Here is a 14740-nt window from a genome sequence, read left to right as displayed (position 1 = left end):
CCCCTCATCCCCCCTATGCAAGATGCGGGAAGCACAGAGCCTGCTGAGGGTACCCGTGCTATCGTGCCACCGAACGGATGGTTGGTTCGCTTTTCTGCCTAGCCTCTCCTCAGCGTGTAGTGCGGACAGGCACTGTCATGTCAAAGACATGACCACCCTCTCCCTCTTTCTGCGCATGTCCACCCTTCTGACCTCAGCCTCTACCCTCCCACCTCTCTGCGATTTGCAAATCTTGTTAAAGCCCACTCTTACAAACATACGTGCACGCTCTTTGCTTCACCGGCGTTTGCCGGGGACGGACCCGTCTGTGAGACTGTGTGTGTGTGGGGGGGGGGGCGGAGTGGGGTGTGTGTGCCCGTGTGGGAAAAGGTGTGGCGTACCCAAAGTACAAACGCGCACTCAAACACGCATATGGCCTCATCTCACACTGTCCTGCTGCGTACTCTCCATGACGCTACCAGACACGCCTTGCACAATCCCGACGAGGTTGCAGCGGTGGTCGAGGCTGCGGAGCAGCTCTCCTCTTCCTCCCGGTATCGTCACCTCGCATCGCCTTGGGATCTGTCGAAGCTGCTCGCTTCCGCATTGCGAGTGCAGCTAAACGCACGTCTGTGTGCAGCAGCGACCGCAGACAGCAGTCTGAGCCCACTCTCCTTGAGCCGCCTGCTGGTCGCAGCGTGGCGATGGTGCCCGCTGGCGACCCTACCCCTGCCCAGTGCAGCCAATGATGATGGTGCCCCACGGACCAGCGTCGCCTCGCTGCTGTCCATCACCGATGAAGACGTGGAGCGGGTGAATCGGGAGATGGCGTCGCTAGAGGACGCGCCGTTTTCTAAGGGCGCAGTGCAGACGACTGCGCGTGACACAGCGATCGCCGTGGTGACGTCGCTGTTGATTTACTGGCATATGCTCACCAGTGAGGCACAGGAGGCCACTGCAGACGGTGAGGAGATGTTTCGGCGGGTGTCGATGACGGTGTGGCGGTGTCTGCAGTGCTGGACGGTGGTTAGCCATTGCGCTGAGGCTCGTCGCACGCTGCTCGCAACTTGGGTGAACACAGTGGTGCGGCGTGCGCTACAGTGTACGGGTGGGCTGTGCGCCATGAGCGCCGTGACACTCCTGGAAAGCGCTGCGCAGTCAAGCTTAGATATGGCGACATTCATGACCTGCGTCTCTCGTGCACCATCAAACGCTACACTCAGCGAACCGTGGGCGAAGCTGCACTTTCGTGTCTGTCAACACGTCACGGCAGACATACGTGCGCGCCAAGCGGCCTTCAGTGCAGAATGGAGTCGCTCCGTCGAACCGGTGCTGACTAGCGCCTTCGCACAGGAACCACCGCTGCTGTCCACCACCTTCACCAGTGTGGTACGGTTTACCGAGCCGCTCAACGCTTCGCTAGGTGAGCTGATGCGTGTGATCCGCTGTGTGCGACAGTGCACACTTGGCAGCGCCACCGCATTGCAGCCCGTGGAGCCCGCCTCGTGTGTGAATGTAGAGGCCTTGGGCCCTCTCTTGCGTTTGGCGCCATTCTCGTTGCGGTTGTCCGCTGCAGGTGTGCCACTTGTATCCTTCAAGACTACCGAGACGTTTCGCACATGTATAGCGCCGCTGATCGCGGTGTCGCTTCGCTGGGGTTTCATTGCAGAGGCATGCACACTGCTTGACTGGTTCGCAGACGCGCTGGATGAACGTGGAACTCAGTGGCGGCGGCGCTTACATCGGATTCTGAGTGGTGTTACACTTGACTCAGAAGGGGGAGGGCCGTTGAAAAGGTCACATACACGGCAGGGCGGTCTACCGTACATGGAATGGCTTGAGGAAGTTCAGTGGACCTCCTCCACAGCGCTAGATGTGCTGGCCACTTGCCGCGACGTCAGGCAGCTGCGGCCAGTGTGTGACGCCCTCTTGCGCCGCCGCCCCGCGGAATGGGCAAAGGAAGTGCTACAGGACTCGTTTGCCCCATCCTTCCTTCTGATCGGACTGACGCGTCTTATTGACGCACTGCTGGATGCCCGCGATGCCCCTTTGGCGCGCTTCTACTTAACACTTCTCGGGCGTCTTCTGCCGCGTTGCCCCTGCCCGCCCCAACTTGAGGTACTGCTTCAACTCGTGCACCGCCTGGCCACCGTGCTCACCACCACTCACCTCTCCGCTACGGACTACGCTACTCCAGACAGCCACAACGGAGCGGCGTTAACGGGATGGCGACGGCTGAAGACCGCTCTCGAGCAAATAAACCCAGAGCTTGCCGATCATTGTGACGTAGGGAATGCAAGTATCACCACCTGGCCACGGAGCAGTACCGCAGGTCTCGCGTGGGGCGCTCGGAGGCGTCTTCAGGAGTTCTGCGTGCACGGTGTCTTGGGTAGAGATGTAGAAGGCGATGACCCCACCGTCTCTGCCCCGATCCTGTCCAACTGCTCCGCTGTTGCCCTTGGCACCGTTGTGGAGCTTTGCTACATCTCAGCCGGCTCGCAAAGTGAAGGAGGAGGACAGCTGTGGCTCCGACGTACTCGGGCCAACGCCGCGCTTCCGGCAGAGACTCAAAGCACTGAGGGCGGTCAGCTGACGAACTTTACGGCACGCTGTCTAGTCGGAGGATTACTGCGGTCATGCGCAGCTGAGATGACAGATGTGATGAGCCGCAACCGATCGCAACTGATGCGAGGTGCCGAAAGCGCAGCCGGTGAAACAGGTCGGTGTCTTGAGAGTCAAGGCCCACGTGAGCTCACCTCAACCACAAACTGCGAGCGGCAGCCTGCGTGCAGCAGCTCCGCTGCGCTTACCGAGGAGGGTTATCAGCGCGAGCGTCACAGGAAGGAGGCATGGTGGTGTGAGCGATTCGAGCTTGATGGCCGTATTGGCCGTGTTGCGGCGTCAATGCAAGACGCCCTCGGTGCGGCACATATATTGCTACTTGGTCACACCGGTGACTCCCTCAGTAACCAGCTGCAAATACTGGCGGTGCGCTTTGCTGCTGAGTGTATTCGCCTCCGCGGTGCCAGTCGCTGCCCCCCTGTTGATGTCATGCAGCATGTCACTTTGCAAGTCCTTGTAGCAGCTCCGTACCTGTCGAAAGATGTCTCATCTTCCCGTGGGCAAGCAACGTGCCTTTACGGCCCACATAATGCGTACAGCTGTGTATGCTGCACACAGACAGTGAGGCGGGTGCAGAGAACGCTGCTCGAGACGGTTACAGCGCTGGGACAGTTGACAGTGGCAGCCGCCACACCACCCGCTTCTGAGCCATCGTTGTGGTGCCCACTCGCCAGTGAGCCTGCCCCAGTGCAGGAGTGTTGGTTGGATCTTCTGCTGGACCCAGCGATCCAGACCGCTGTGGACGAAATGGTGCCGGCACTGCTGAACGCGTATTACCGAGAGGTCGCACCAGACGCCGCCGCCGCCACCGCGGCGAGCGATAACGTAGAGTGTCACGGCCACCACCATGCAGACTTACTTCTGGTCTCGCGCGAGCACGTGTATTTAGTGTCGGACGGAGAGTTGCACGCGCTGCCTTGGGAGGCTCTGGATGTGTGCCAAGATCGCAGCATTTCCCGTGTGCCGTCGCTTGAGTATGTGAAGTGCTGCAGCACTGACGCGCAGACCGTATCGCTGTGGCGGACTTTTGTCTACCGCGATGACGATGCGCGGCAAAACGACCCCTCGCGGCTCACAGATGTCATTGCACAGCACCCACATTGGGAGGTGGCTTACGGAGAAACCCTGCAAGCGGCAGCTGCGGCAGCACGGGACGGTGGCACCACAGTTACTTCGCCGCTATTGCGCCGCCTCCTCACTTACTGCAAAACAGGGGGCCATCACATCGACACGTTTGTATACGCCGGTCACAAGGGCGGAGAACATTTGGTTTCTCGGGGTACGCTGTACGACTGGATTCCATCTGCCACCGGCACGCCACCGACACTGGTGCTGCTGATGGGTTGCAGCTCTGCTCGCATGCAGGCCAGCGGGCTCTACGACAGCTTTGGCTTGCCCTTTGCCTACCTCAGTGCAGGGGTGTCATGCGTCCTGGGGTGCCTGTGGGACGTCACGGACACCGACATTGACCGCCTCACCTGTCGCTTTCTCCAAGTCGCCGGTCAGACGAGGGAGAGCGGCGAACAGAGAACCGTCGGGGAGTGCCTGGCAGTAGCGCGCCGGGCCTGCAAACTCCATTACCTAACTAGTATGGCGACCGTATTCTATGGCGTCAACTGTTACGTGATGGCTGCGAAGGAGGGCGACAGCGGGGCTTCTGTGTGATGGGCAGCGAAGCCCCCTTTTCCCTACATGATTCTTCTTCCCAGGGCTGTGTACACGGATGTGCTTGTGTGTTGGTCTCCGCACGTGTCTTGCGTGTCCCCCCCCCCCCTCCCTCCCCGCCCTGGTCAGCTGTGAGTCACATGACGGAGGTGAGCAGCGCTTTGCCCGTCAATTCTTTCGTGTTTCGCTTGGTTTTGCCTGTTAGAGCTCATCCGGCTAGACTCGTCATTCCACGCCCGTTTATGCGATTTCTTCGTGCTCACACGGTCTTACCCCTGCCTCGGCCCCATCCATAGAGCACACAACGACAGCAACAGAGTCAGGGGGGGGGTCGCATGTACGGCAGGGTGCTGCGTCTACTGCGCAGGTCACTAATATGTACACGATGCGCTTCCGTCTTTTCGGATCGTTCATCAATGGGCTCCTCAGCTGCAGCGATGTGCAAATCCGCGTTTGCGTGTGTACACAGAAGAAGAGCAACTGCCCATACATGCACAGGGAATATCCTGTATCGCTTGCTTTCCAGCGCCATCTGAAGAACGTAACAACCAGTCCTCAACTTTTCCCCTTCTCCCCCTCCCTCCCTTCCCTACCCTAATCAACACCCCAAAGTGCGGCCGCGACCTGACCTGTCGTAGTAGCCGTAACCCACCAAACTCGAACACGCACACGCAGAAGCAGAAGCAACATACACAGAACGGCAGACGTGCATACTGTAGGCGCAAAGTGACTGCTTACTCTTGTGCCCACAGCGCCGAGCGCCACCTCGCTGTCGTCTCTCAAAGCCTCAACACCCCCCACCCTCACTTCGACACATACAAAAAATGGCAGGAGCCGGTAAAAAGCGCTCTCGCCCCGCAAAGGACGCCGAGGCGCCGGCGTCTAAGCCTCTGCAGAGCCCCAAGGAAATGCAGACTGACGTGGCGGAGGCCGCCAGCCTGCGAGAAGATCACAAGGAAGAGATGGTTGGTCAGCTGCATGTGCAGCGCGCACAGTCGACTAAAAAGATGACGAACCGACAGAAGATGTTGGTGCTTGGTGCCCGGAGCATGACGAGCAAGGACCGCCATCTGCTCCTCGATCTGCGTGGTCTCATGCCGCACTCCCGCGAACACCCGAAGATTGGCCGCACCAACACCCTTGGTGATGACCTCATTGAGCTATGTGGGCTGCATCAATGCAACAGCGTTATGTTTGTCGAACCGCATCGCAACGACGTCAGCTACCTGTGGATTGGGCAGGCCCCCAGTGGACCGAGCATCAAGATGCAGATCAACAACGTGCACACAGCAGACGAGATCCGCATGGCGGGCAACTGCCTCAAGTACAGCCGTCCACTTCTTCACTTCGACCGCGAATTCGAGCTTCACCCACATCTCCGCGTCGCCAAGTCGCTGCTGCACATGGCCTTCAACACGCCCCGCTACCACCCCAAGTCGAAGCCGTTCGTGGACCGCATCATCTCATTTCTGTGGCTCGACAGCCACATTTGGGTTCGCAACTATCAAATTGTGGCCACAAGTCCACCGTCGCTGGTAGAGATTGGGCCCCGCTTCACCTTGGAGCCTGTAGCGATCTTCAACGGGTGCTGCAAGGGAAGCGTCCTGTGGAAGAACGCCATGGCGCAGCCGCCGACAGAGCAACGCCGCGACCGCAAGCTGCGTCGCCTCGAGAAACAGCAGGCCAACGAAGTGATCAAGGAGAAGTCCGATAGGCACAAGGCGCTGCACCCAGCACCCAGCGCCGACCCGCTCGACCTCGTCTTTCGCGACTGAATAAACGTAGAAGTATAAAAGACCTGAAATCAGAAACGGCACCATCGCCGCATCTGCTTCGCTTGGGCTCTCTAATGAGGGCGGGCGTGACGGTCACGCAGCTCACAGAGGTGTCGCCGATGCGCATGCGTCGGTGCGACTTTACCCGTTGTTTCCCGATTGTCGATTAAACGCTAACGAGTCTTTTGTATGAGTGTTGGTAAAGCGTGAATGGCCCCAGCGAATGTGTGCACCTCCTTCCCTAACTCCCGTGTGTCTACCCGAGATGCTGTGTAGCACACCAGACAGTTGTACCGCCCTGCACCACCACAAGCAACAAGAAGAAACAAACGTAGTCGGTCTGGGTGTAGTGCGCACAGCGTGTCGACAAGGGGGGGGGGGCGCGCAAATCCAAGCAAAATCTTTGGCGTGCGTTGTTGTTGTTCCTCCCCCTGACGTTCTCGCACTTTAGCATTTCCACTGACGCCCGCCCGCAAGTCGCATCCCACGGCGGCAGTCACCACGCCAAGAGGGCAGAATGTCCACCTTCAAAGCATTCGCCGCTGCCCCTCTGTTACGGGATGGTGCAAGGGCAGCGACGAATGCTTTGGAGGAGCCGCGTGACAAGAAAAGCAAGTGCGGGAGGTCCACGTTGCGAAACAGATGTGCGGTCACAGCTGTCTGTTTGTGTGCATGCGTGTTCTTTTTTTGTGTGGGTGTGGGGGGCGGGACGCATGGTCCCCTACTACTTCAGCTCTCCCTCATTTGTGAACACAATTCACTTTGCTTTTCCACTCTTCTTCTTTGCGCTGTCTGGGCCATTAAGAACGTGGCGGATACCGTTCCCGTACTCCACTCACCACCACCACCACCACCACCACTTTATTACTGCGCGCGCGCACGCACACAACTTATTCATCACTGGGGAAGAGAGAGAGTGTGTCAATGCATGTGGTAAGCGACCTCCAACAGCGGCCCAAGAAGGGGCGGCTGATGGTCGAGAAGAATATCGTGACCTTCTACGATCTCTGTTCGTTGGTGCAGCTTGTCACGTTTCTGATACACACCGTCACCACAGTCATTGGTGCCAAACGCACGTTCACGCGCAATATCATGATCCCAAACGAATATGAGCTCACACCGGCTCTCGCGCACAAGACACGCAACTGCTCTTACAGTACAGTGCGCGACATTTATGCCTTCTATTCTGTCCACATGACTCTCACGGAGAGCTCTGCAAACGACATCTTCGTCGATCACGCCATACAGATGCGACTCGCCATCTTTGTGTGCGCCGCCGCCATCGTCGTGGGTGGTTTGAACCGCACATTAGTTGATGTCAATGTGTTCGTTATCAAGTTCCGCAACTTCTATTTCTGGAAAGACATCATCTCTGCTATAGAGTTGCTGCTCCTTGCCTACGTCATACAGATCGTAGCGACCGCGGTGCAGCCGGCTCATCTACTGCGAGACTACCTGCTGCACTGCGAGGTGAAATCGCGCGCATACTTGCCCTTCGTCAGCACCGTCAATCTTTGGGTGTTCGCTGGGGTGGGGTACCTCAGCTACGTAGTCGGTCTTGTTCTGTATCTCAACAACGCATTGCCCAAGTATGGTTTGATGACGCCACAGGAAATCGAGGAGTACAAGGCTTGGGTGCGCAGTCGCCGCGCAGAGGAGGAGCAGGCGCGCATACTGATCGATGAGGCCAAGAAGGTGCATGCCCGTCTCCATATGATGAAGCACGCAGACTTCAAGCATCCCTGGAGCGGCTCCCTCTCCATGTCACCGATGGAACCAGCGATGAGGGGGCCGAATGGCTTCATGGGCTCATTCCCGTATCCATACCCCAAAGGCGATGCGCCCACTGACTATGCATCCATAGCGCCTGAGATGTTGGATGCAAGGGGAGACTCGAGCCTGCCACAGATGCGGTATCTTGGTGCAGGGATGTTGCAGCCAGAGACGACAACCACTGAGTTCTCTCAGCCTAGGAGCGCGATGAACTTTCCTGCCAACATGCCACGTAGACGCTTTGTGCCAAGTTTTACCTAGAGGAGCGCGCTCCATACACAAGTGACGTGTGCAGGGTGCGCTCCAGTAGATTTGAATGGACATTTGGGATGGGGGAAGGGGGCGCACGTACTTGACATTTGTGTATTTACGCGAGCGTATCAACTTTCTCAGTGTGCGTGTCTCACCTCCTTTGCTTCCCTCTATCTGTTCACTGTCCGGTGCTGGTGTGAGTCGCCCCCCCCCCCCGCTCACCACACATACTTGGACGCCTTATTTTCGTTGTTCTCGCCTCGGCTTTCATCTATTTACTGGTCACCACTTTTTTTTTCACGACGGACATCTGCTGCAGCTGCCGCAACCCCCCCCCCCCCACGCACACATATGCACGCACGCATGCGCGCAAACACACTTTCCAGCTTATCCCTGTACCCTTCCGTCATGCACATCTGCGCTATTCCTTTTCCTGTCGTCTTTCTCTTCGGTTTCCCTATTACCTTCCACTCGCTACTTCATTCACACAAATTGCTGTGGCACACAAATTTTTATCATCTACCTCATTGCAACCTATACATACTCTATATATATATATATGTGTGTGTGTTTGTGTTTGTGTCTGTATATGTACACATATATATCTCACAGAGAAAGCTCAACTTCGATTCGTTGGCTCATGTCCGCTGCTCCCCAGTACTTCAAGGCGCATCAGGTGGATGCCACCATTCAGCACCAGAAGGCGTACCAGCGCCAGACGGCGGTGAATGAGAACATGCACCGCCCGAACCGCAAGCACGTCAACAGCTCCGGCCACATCCGCTACTCCAAGAAGATTGGTCTGGGCTTCAAGACTCCGGCGAAGGCGCTGAATGGCAAGTACATCGACCGCAAGTGCCCCTTCACGAGCAACGTGGTGATCCGTGGCCGCATCCTGCGTGGCACCGTGCACTCGATCAAGATGGACCGCACCATCACCATCCGTCGCAACTACCTGCACTTCATCAAGAAGTACCAGCGTTACCAGAAGCGCCACAAGTCCCTGGCCGTGCACTGCAGCCCGGCCTTTGACCCCAAGCAGGGTGACGAGGTCATCATTGGTCAGTGCCGCCCACTGAGCAAGACGATCCGCTACAACGTCTTGGAGGTGGTGTCGAAGAGCTCTGCCGATAAGATGGGCAAGAAGTTCGCCAAGAACTAAGCAGAGGAAAAAAGAGGGGGACTGCCCCCCCCTTCTTCTTTCCTGTCGCAGTGAACGGCTAGGATGACAGTCAAAGGGCACGGCTGGTATGGGGGGGCGGGGGCGAGGGAAGGCGCTTGATGGTGTACAAGGGTGCAGTAGTCTCTCCACTGTTGCTCCTTTTCGCTCCTTCAAGACCTATACCTGCCCTCAGGACTCTCTTGTCCTCGACCGCTACACGGTGGCTGCTGTAACGGTGATGTCTACGGACGGCTCACTTCTCTCGCCTTCCAGTCGAGTTGTCTTTCTTTTTGATTTCTTCATTTTCGTTAGTCTTTTTTTGCCTTCGTTATTCGAAGCTGAAGCCAATATAGACAGACATATACAGACGATCAGTGTGTGTGTATGTGTATGCGTGTATATGTGCGCCACTGACCTCGAACCTCCCCTTGGGATTGGTGCTTTGGGGTCGCGGTGTCTACTGTCATCTCGGCCCCGGTGACTCTGCTCGCCTTGCCTGTGCAGAGCGACACTGAGCTCTGGTCGGTGTGTTCAGCAGAGGCCGCTGCAGCTACAGGCTCACTCTTGACTGGCCGTAAGCGACTGTGTTATGAGGTGCGTGGCGCGCCTGGTGGGGTGAAAGTTTTGGAGTGGAATGGTGAGGCTGCACGGTTTGTGAAGGAGAAATGGTCTGGCGTACTCCCTGTTTGACACATGCGTGTCGTTGGACTCTTTTTTGGTGTCCCTTGCGTCTCCTTCCACTTTTCCCCTAACCTGCATCGGTGGTGCACCCATCCCTCCTCCTCCTCCACCCTTCCTATCTCCCCTCGCCTCCTTCACTTGTCCATGTGCGATCAACCGGTCGATGTGCACGTGTGTGCTCACCACCTCTCCTCCTAACCCCCCTCCCCCCCTCCCTTCGTCCCACAAAAGCGGCGGTGACGCCCAAGAATTAAAAGGATAGCGAACCACTCCGCCGCGTTTTTCCCTACTTCACTCGTTCTTGTCTATTCTCCCCCCCCACCGTGTTTTACCCTCCTTTGCTGTTCTCGTTCAATCGAGTCATCAAGCGACTGCAAACCGCCGCTCTTTTCCAGAGGGCTCCTCGCCGCTTACGCGATATACAGTGTTGACATCAGCGCAGGTAAAAGGAAATGCCAGTGGTTCCCTTCACCGGCCAAGTGCGGATGGAGTGGTACCAGTCCGCGGGGCAGATCCACTTCACCTTCTACGTCAAGGATCGCACCGAGGAGGATGTCATCGTGACGAAGACTGCGACCTCACTGGAGGTGATCATCCGCCTCGATGATAACGGACGTGAGTACAGCTGCAGTTATGACCCGCTATTCGCGAAGCTCACTGATGATGATGCCTCGATATCCGTGCGTCCGATGAAGGTGGAGATATGTGTGAACAAGGCCCAACCGTACCAGTGGCCAACGCTGGAGCGCAAAGCCGGTGCGGAGGATGCTGCTATGGCCCAAAATTCGTCCACGCCAAATAGCTCGCTTCCTACAACCTCCAAGGACCTCAAGTATCCCAACAGCAAAGGCAAGGACTGGAGCGCACTGAAGCTGGAGGTCGAGGACGACACGAAGCCAGAAGGAGAGGCCGCTCTGAATAAACTCTTCCAGCAAATCTACGGCGACGGCTCTGATGAGCAGCGGCGCGCGATGATCAAATCTTTCACGGAAAGCGGCGGCACGGTGCTGTCCACAAACTGGGACGATGTGAAAAAGAAGAAGGTGGAAGCGCAACCGCCAAAGGGCATGGAAGCCAAGACCATTACAGAGTAGTCGAGCATCAACACCCACGTAGGCATGGCATGTGCACTGGCGCTCGCTCACACCGGCACACAGTCATCACTGTATGCATGTATGTCGATAGTTATACCCCAATTGTTTCTCGTGGTTGATGTTGACTGTGACACCAGCGCTAGACTTTCGCAACTGAGCAGTCCTCTCCCCCCTCCTACCCCTTCTCTTTGTGCTTGAGCCTATTTAAGCCCCCATCTAAGTGTGCGCGTGTGCTCTCTCTCTCTCTCAATTGCCTCGGCATATCTTTCGACTTATGCTTCGCTCAGGTGGGTATTGCAGCACAAGCAAACAGGAAAACCTGCGTCCCCCCCCCCCCTCCCTCCCTCCATCCCTCCCTCCGCTCCCCTCCATGAAGACGGCTCCTCCAGAGAGCCGCCCCCCCCCCCCCAAAGAGTATTTTGCTCTCTCTCTCTTGTCCCCCATATCACTCGCACCCTCATGTCTATCCCATTCGCTTACCCACGCTACTCGCTGTGAAAGGATTCGAGTGCGAACAGCATTGACTCGACACATCTGCGCATATAAACACTACTACACACAAACGCACGTGAGGTGAGGCGCACACGCCCTTGGCCTTTCCGCACTACTCATCTCCCTCCCCTCCCCTCCCCTCCTCCTCCCTCCCTCTCCCTAAAAAAAAAACGACGCTTCCATGTGGCAAAAGAAATACGATGATGTTTCATGCAGCCACCGTATCTATCTCGAGTACCGGCTCCTCTGCTGCCGCCTCCTCATCCTCACCTCTGCAAGATGAAGAATCTCTCATCGATCAACTCGAGCATCGCCGGCTTGAACAGACAGAAGCGGAGTACATAGAAAGCTGTGCGGTGATGTGTCGCTCAGGTCGGCTGCAGCGATATGCGCAACTGAGAGTGATGGTATGGCGGGATCTCATCCTTGGACTCCGGAGCGGTACCGCTGTGCCGCAGCTCAGTGATGGTATAATATACCAAATGCAAGAAGAGACACGCTTGCAAGCAAGTCACAGCGGCGTCAACCACAGCCGAGATGACACGCGCATGAGCGACTCCCTAGGCTCTTCCACCAACCCGATGGTGGAGAGAGAGGACGGTGGCAACTCTCCTCCGCCGGGCCGCACTTTGTCTCTCAACTCTGCACCTGCGCTCAACCTGGCGGCGACATTCCCACTTCGCCACCGACACCCCTCACTGGAGCGGCCTCGAGCATCGTCTCGTGTGGATCAGCTCCAAGGGGCCGCCGAGGGTGACGGTAGCACCAGCGAAGAGAGGCCTCTTGTGTTTTCTCCAGTCAGACGACGCGCCGTCTCTCAGCTGTCACGACGTGTGAAAAGCGAAACCAGTCACTTCCTGGAGCTTGCGAAGGGTGTGGTGGATGGCAACGCAATGCCTCCACAGGATTTCTTCGGGAGAGTGCTATACCCCATATCGTGGTACCATCTCCCCGACAATTGCCAACCGCGCGTGGTGGAGGCAGACATTGAGCGCTCCTTATGGACCTTGTACCCACACTCAGCCGAGCGCAGTGAACAGCGGCGGCGGCTGAAGAACATGATCCTGCGCGTGCTCCTCCACAACCCACAGTGCTACTACTATCAGGGTTTGCACGAACTGATGGGCTACATGATGCACGTCCTGAGTCCACACATGGAGTGGGAGGAAGTGGTGTCCGTGTGCGAGAAGCTTCTGGTTACTCGCTGGAAGCGATTTAGCACGTGTCAGCTGAAGAACTCCGAGGCGATGTTGTACGCCATGCATGCCATCATTGCACAAGAAGACCCCCCCTTGGCTGCTGCTCTGGAGTGGTGCGGGGTGGGGCCGGAGTCCCATTACGCCGTCTCCTGGGTTATTACGTGGTACGTGCACAACATCGAGAACTTGGATGTACTGACGCGACTCTTCGACTACTTTGTGGTGGACGTGGAGGGCTCCGCTATCATCTACTTTACTGCCGCCCTTGTTATACATCAGCGCGAGACCATACTTGAGTGGATCAATGATGCTAATGAAGAAATTGGGGTAACCATGAGTGACACGGAGGCCAGAGACGACGGCATCATGCTCATGGCGCGCGTCTACGCCCAGCTCTCGCGACTGCCTGCCCGCGTGCTCGACCGCATTGATAATGACACCCTCAACTCACTCGTGAAGCAAGCCGAGCAATACTGCGCTCTGTATCGGGACACGGTAAAGAAGGAAGAAGAGAATTTTCTCAAGGGTGACGTCAAGCGACTCGGTCTACTGTCGAACCAACAGACCCGCAACGCAGCACTGCGGCTGCTCTGGCATTCGCTGCCACGAGAATGGCGCAGCCCTGCCAAGGCAGCGCGTGTGCGTCGCGTGATGTTTTTAGCAAGCCTCATGGTAATTGCGACAGCAGTTGCCATCGGAACGGCAACTGTAGATAGCAAGTCGAGCGGGTGGATACACAGTGTTCTACGTCGCTGAGAATCTGCCACTGCGCTGTCTCTTTTACGGTGCGCGTCTGCGCTGCCTGCTCATATCGTGACCGCGTAAAGAGTCAGCGATTACATCGGCAGTAAAGAAGGCGGTGCTCAGCACGACAAGTGATGTGCAGCTGCCGCTGACAGCTCCAGTGGCGAGCTCAAGTGGATCACCGCCCCCCCCCCCTTCCTCGTAGCGATTGTCGCTGCATTTGAGGGGTTCTGTGCTTCCACCCATTCCCCCATACGTATTTATGGTTGCCTGTGCACGGATGGATGCACGACCAGACTGCCCTGTGGCGCTGGGAATGAGTGTGCGCAGAACCCAAAACAGAAATCGAATGTATTTAGCGTACGCGCACGGGTACCACACTACCACACTCATGGCCCCTCCACCACCACCACCATACCCACCACAGATGCCGTGGCCCTAGAACGATCCGCGACTGTGAGCATATCTGTACGATCTGTGCGATCAGCGAATTGTCAAGGTGACTCGAACCTATTCCACTCCGCCCTGACTTTCGGTTGGCAAAGAATCTGAACCACCTCAAGGGATGCGCCACGCGGCTACACGGCACAGTGGACACCTCTGTGAGCTGACCTGCGCAGCAGGTTGGGTACGTGGTGTTCGGGGCGGTGGTGGTGTTGTGATTACTGTGCCTGGGCTCCTGCAACGCAAGTCTATCGTTGCTTGGCACTCCTACGCGACGGACCACCTGTGAAGATGCCAGAGGGCCGGTTATGCGTGGTTGGAGCCGCAATTTGCATGGTGGTATCGGCACAAGGAGTCAACAATATTTCCTTGTACGCCCCCTGTGGATGCTGGCCAACTGAGTTTAGCCTCCACTCTGTTAAGGGAAGCCAGTTGCCTGCCCTTGGGTACGGTGGCTGCAAACCCTCGGTCTCCGTGGACTGGTACAAGTGAATTCTTCGCTGAGGAGACTTGCAGTCTTCACTACGTTGGTGTCAGCCCATCACGTAGTGTCTCGAGGATTCCGCACATGCAAAGGTCCACCTGCTGCTTTTCTGCCCCCGCCCCTGCCGCAGTGACGTCAAGCGTAACTCCGGGTCTGGCATACACTCAGTAGTATTGCGATGTGGGGGAAAGGGAGGGGGGAGCGCAAAGGGTGTTCACTGACCCAGCTCCTCGATGCGCCTTCAACACATCTCTACGTGCTCTTCCAAGGGAAGACCCTTCATTCCCTCAATGAGCTGCAGCGTATGTCTTCTTCACCTTCCCCGTAATACCGGCGTAGTGAACAACCAATGAAGGAGGTGGAATGGGTGAGGG

The 14740-nt window shown here is 57.0% G+C and overlaps 6 protein-coding genes across 6 annotated transcripts; all 6 read left to right on the top strand.

The window, feature by feature from the left end:
• Positions 1–411: 411 nt before the first annotated feature.
• Positions 412–4266, top strand: JKF63_06027 (uncharacterized protein; the record flags this gene model as incomplete). The annotated part of the gene is made up of 1 exon (XM_067901980.1): positions 412–4266. The coding sequence occupies one exon, from the start codon at positions 412–414 to the stop codon at positions 4264–4266; it is 3855 nt and encodes a 1284-aa protein (XP_067757686.1).
• Positions 4267–5090: 824 nt separating this feature from the next.
• On the top strand, positions 5091–6041 carry JKF63_06026 (uncharacterized protein; the record flags this gene model as incomplete). Its single annotated transcript, XM_067901979.1, has 1 exon — positions 5091–6041. The coding sequence occupies one exon, from the start codon at positions 5091–5093 to the stop codon at positions 6039–6041; it is 951 nt and encodes a 316-aa protein (XP_067757685.1).
• A 924-nt stretch (positions 6042–6965) lies between these two features.
• Positions 6966–8075, top strand: JKF63_06025 (uncharacterized protein; the record flags this gene model as incomplete). Its single annotated transcript, XM_067901978.1, has 1 exon — positions 6966–8075. One exon carries the CDS (start codon positions 6966–6968, stop codon positions 8073–8075), a length of 1110 nt encoding a protein of 369 aa, XP_067757684.1.
• A 631-nt stretch (positions 8076–8706) lies between these two features.
• JKF63_06024 (uncharacterized protein) lies at positions 8707–9228 on the top strand (the record flags this gene model as incomplete). The annotated part of the gene is made up of 1 exon (XM_067901977.1): positions 8707–9228. The coding sequence occupies one exon, from the start codon at positions 8707–8709 to the stop codon at positions 9226–9228; it is 522 nt and encodes a 173-aa protein (XP_067757683.1).
• A 1133-nt stretch (positions 9229–10361) lies between these two features.
• JKF63_06023 (uncharacterized protein) lies at positions 10362–11003 on the top strand (the record flags this gene model as incomplete). The annotated part of the gene is made up of 1 exon (XM_067901976.1): positions 10362–11003. The coding sequence occupies one exon, from the start codon at positions 10362–10364 to the stop codon at positions 11001–11003; it is 642 nt and encodes a 213-aa protein (XP_067757682.1).
• Positions 11004–12043: 1040 nt separating this feature from the next.
• Positions 12044–13450, top strand: JKF63_06022 (uncharacterized protein; the record flags this gene model as incomplete). Its single annotated transcript, XM_067901975.1, has 1 exon — positions 12044–13450. One exon carries the CDS (start codon positions 12044–12046, stop codon positions 13448–13450), a length of 1407 nt encoding a protein of 468 aa, XP_067757681.1.
• Positions 13451–14740: the final 1290 nt, after the last annotated feature.

Source organism: Porcisia hertigi, chromosome 20 (genome assembly GCF_017918235.1).
Source record: "Porcisia hertigi strain C119 chromosome 20, whole genome shotgun sequence".
In the NCBI taxonomy this organism is placed as follows: domain Eukaryota; phylum Euglenozoa; class Kinetoplastea; order Trypanosomatida; family Trypanosomatidae; genus Porcisia; species Porcisia hertigi.
The sequence above is the reverse complement of the archived record's forward strand: the minus strand, read 5'-3'. Positions and strand labels throughout refer to the sequence as shown.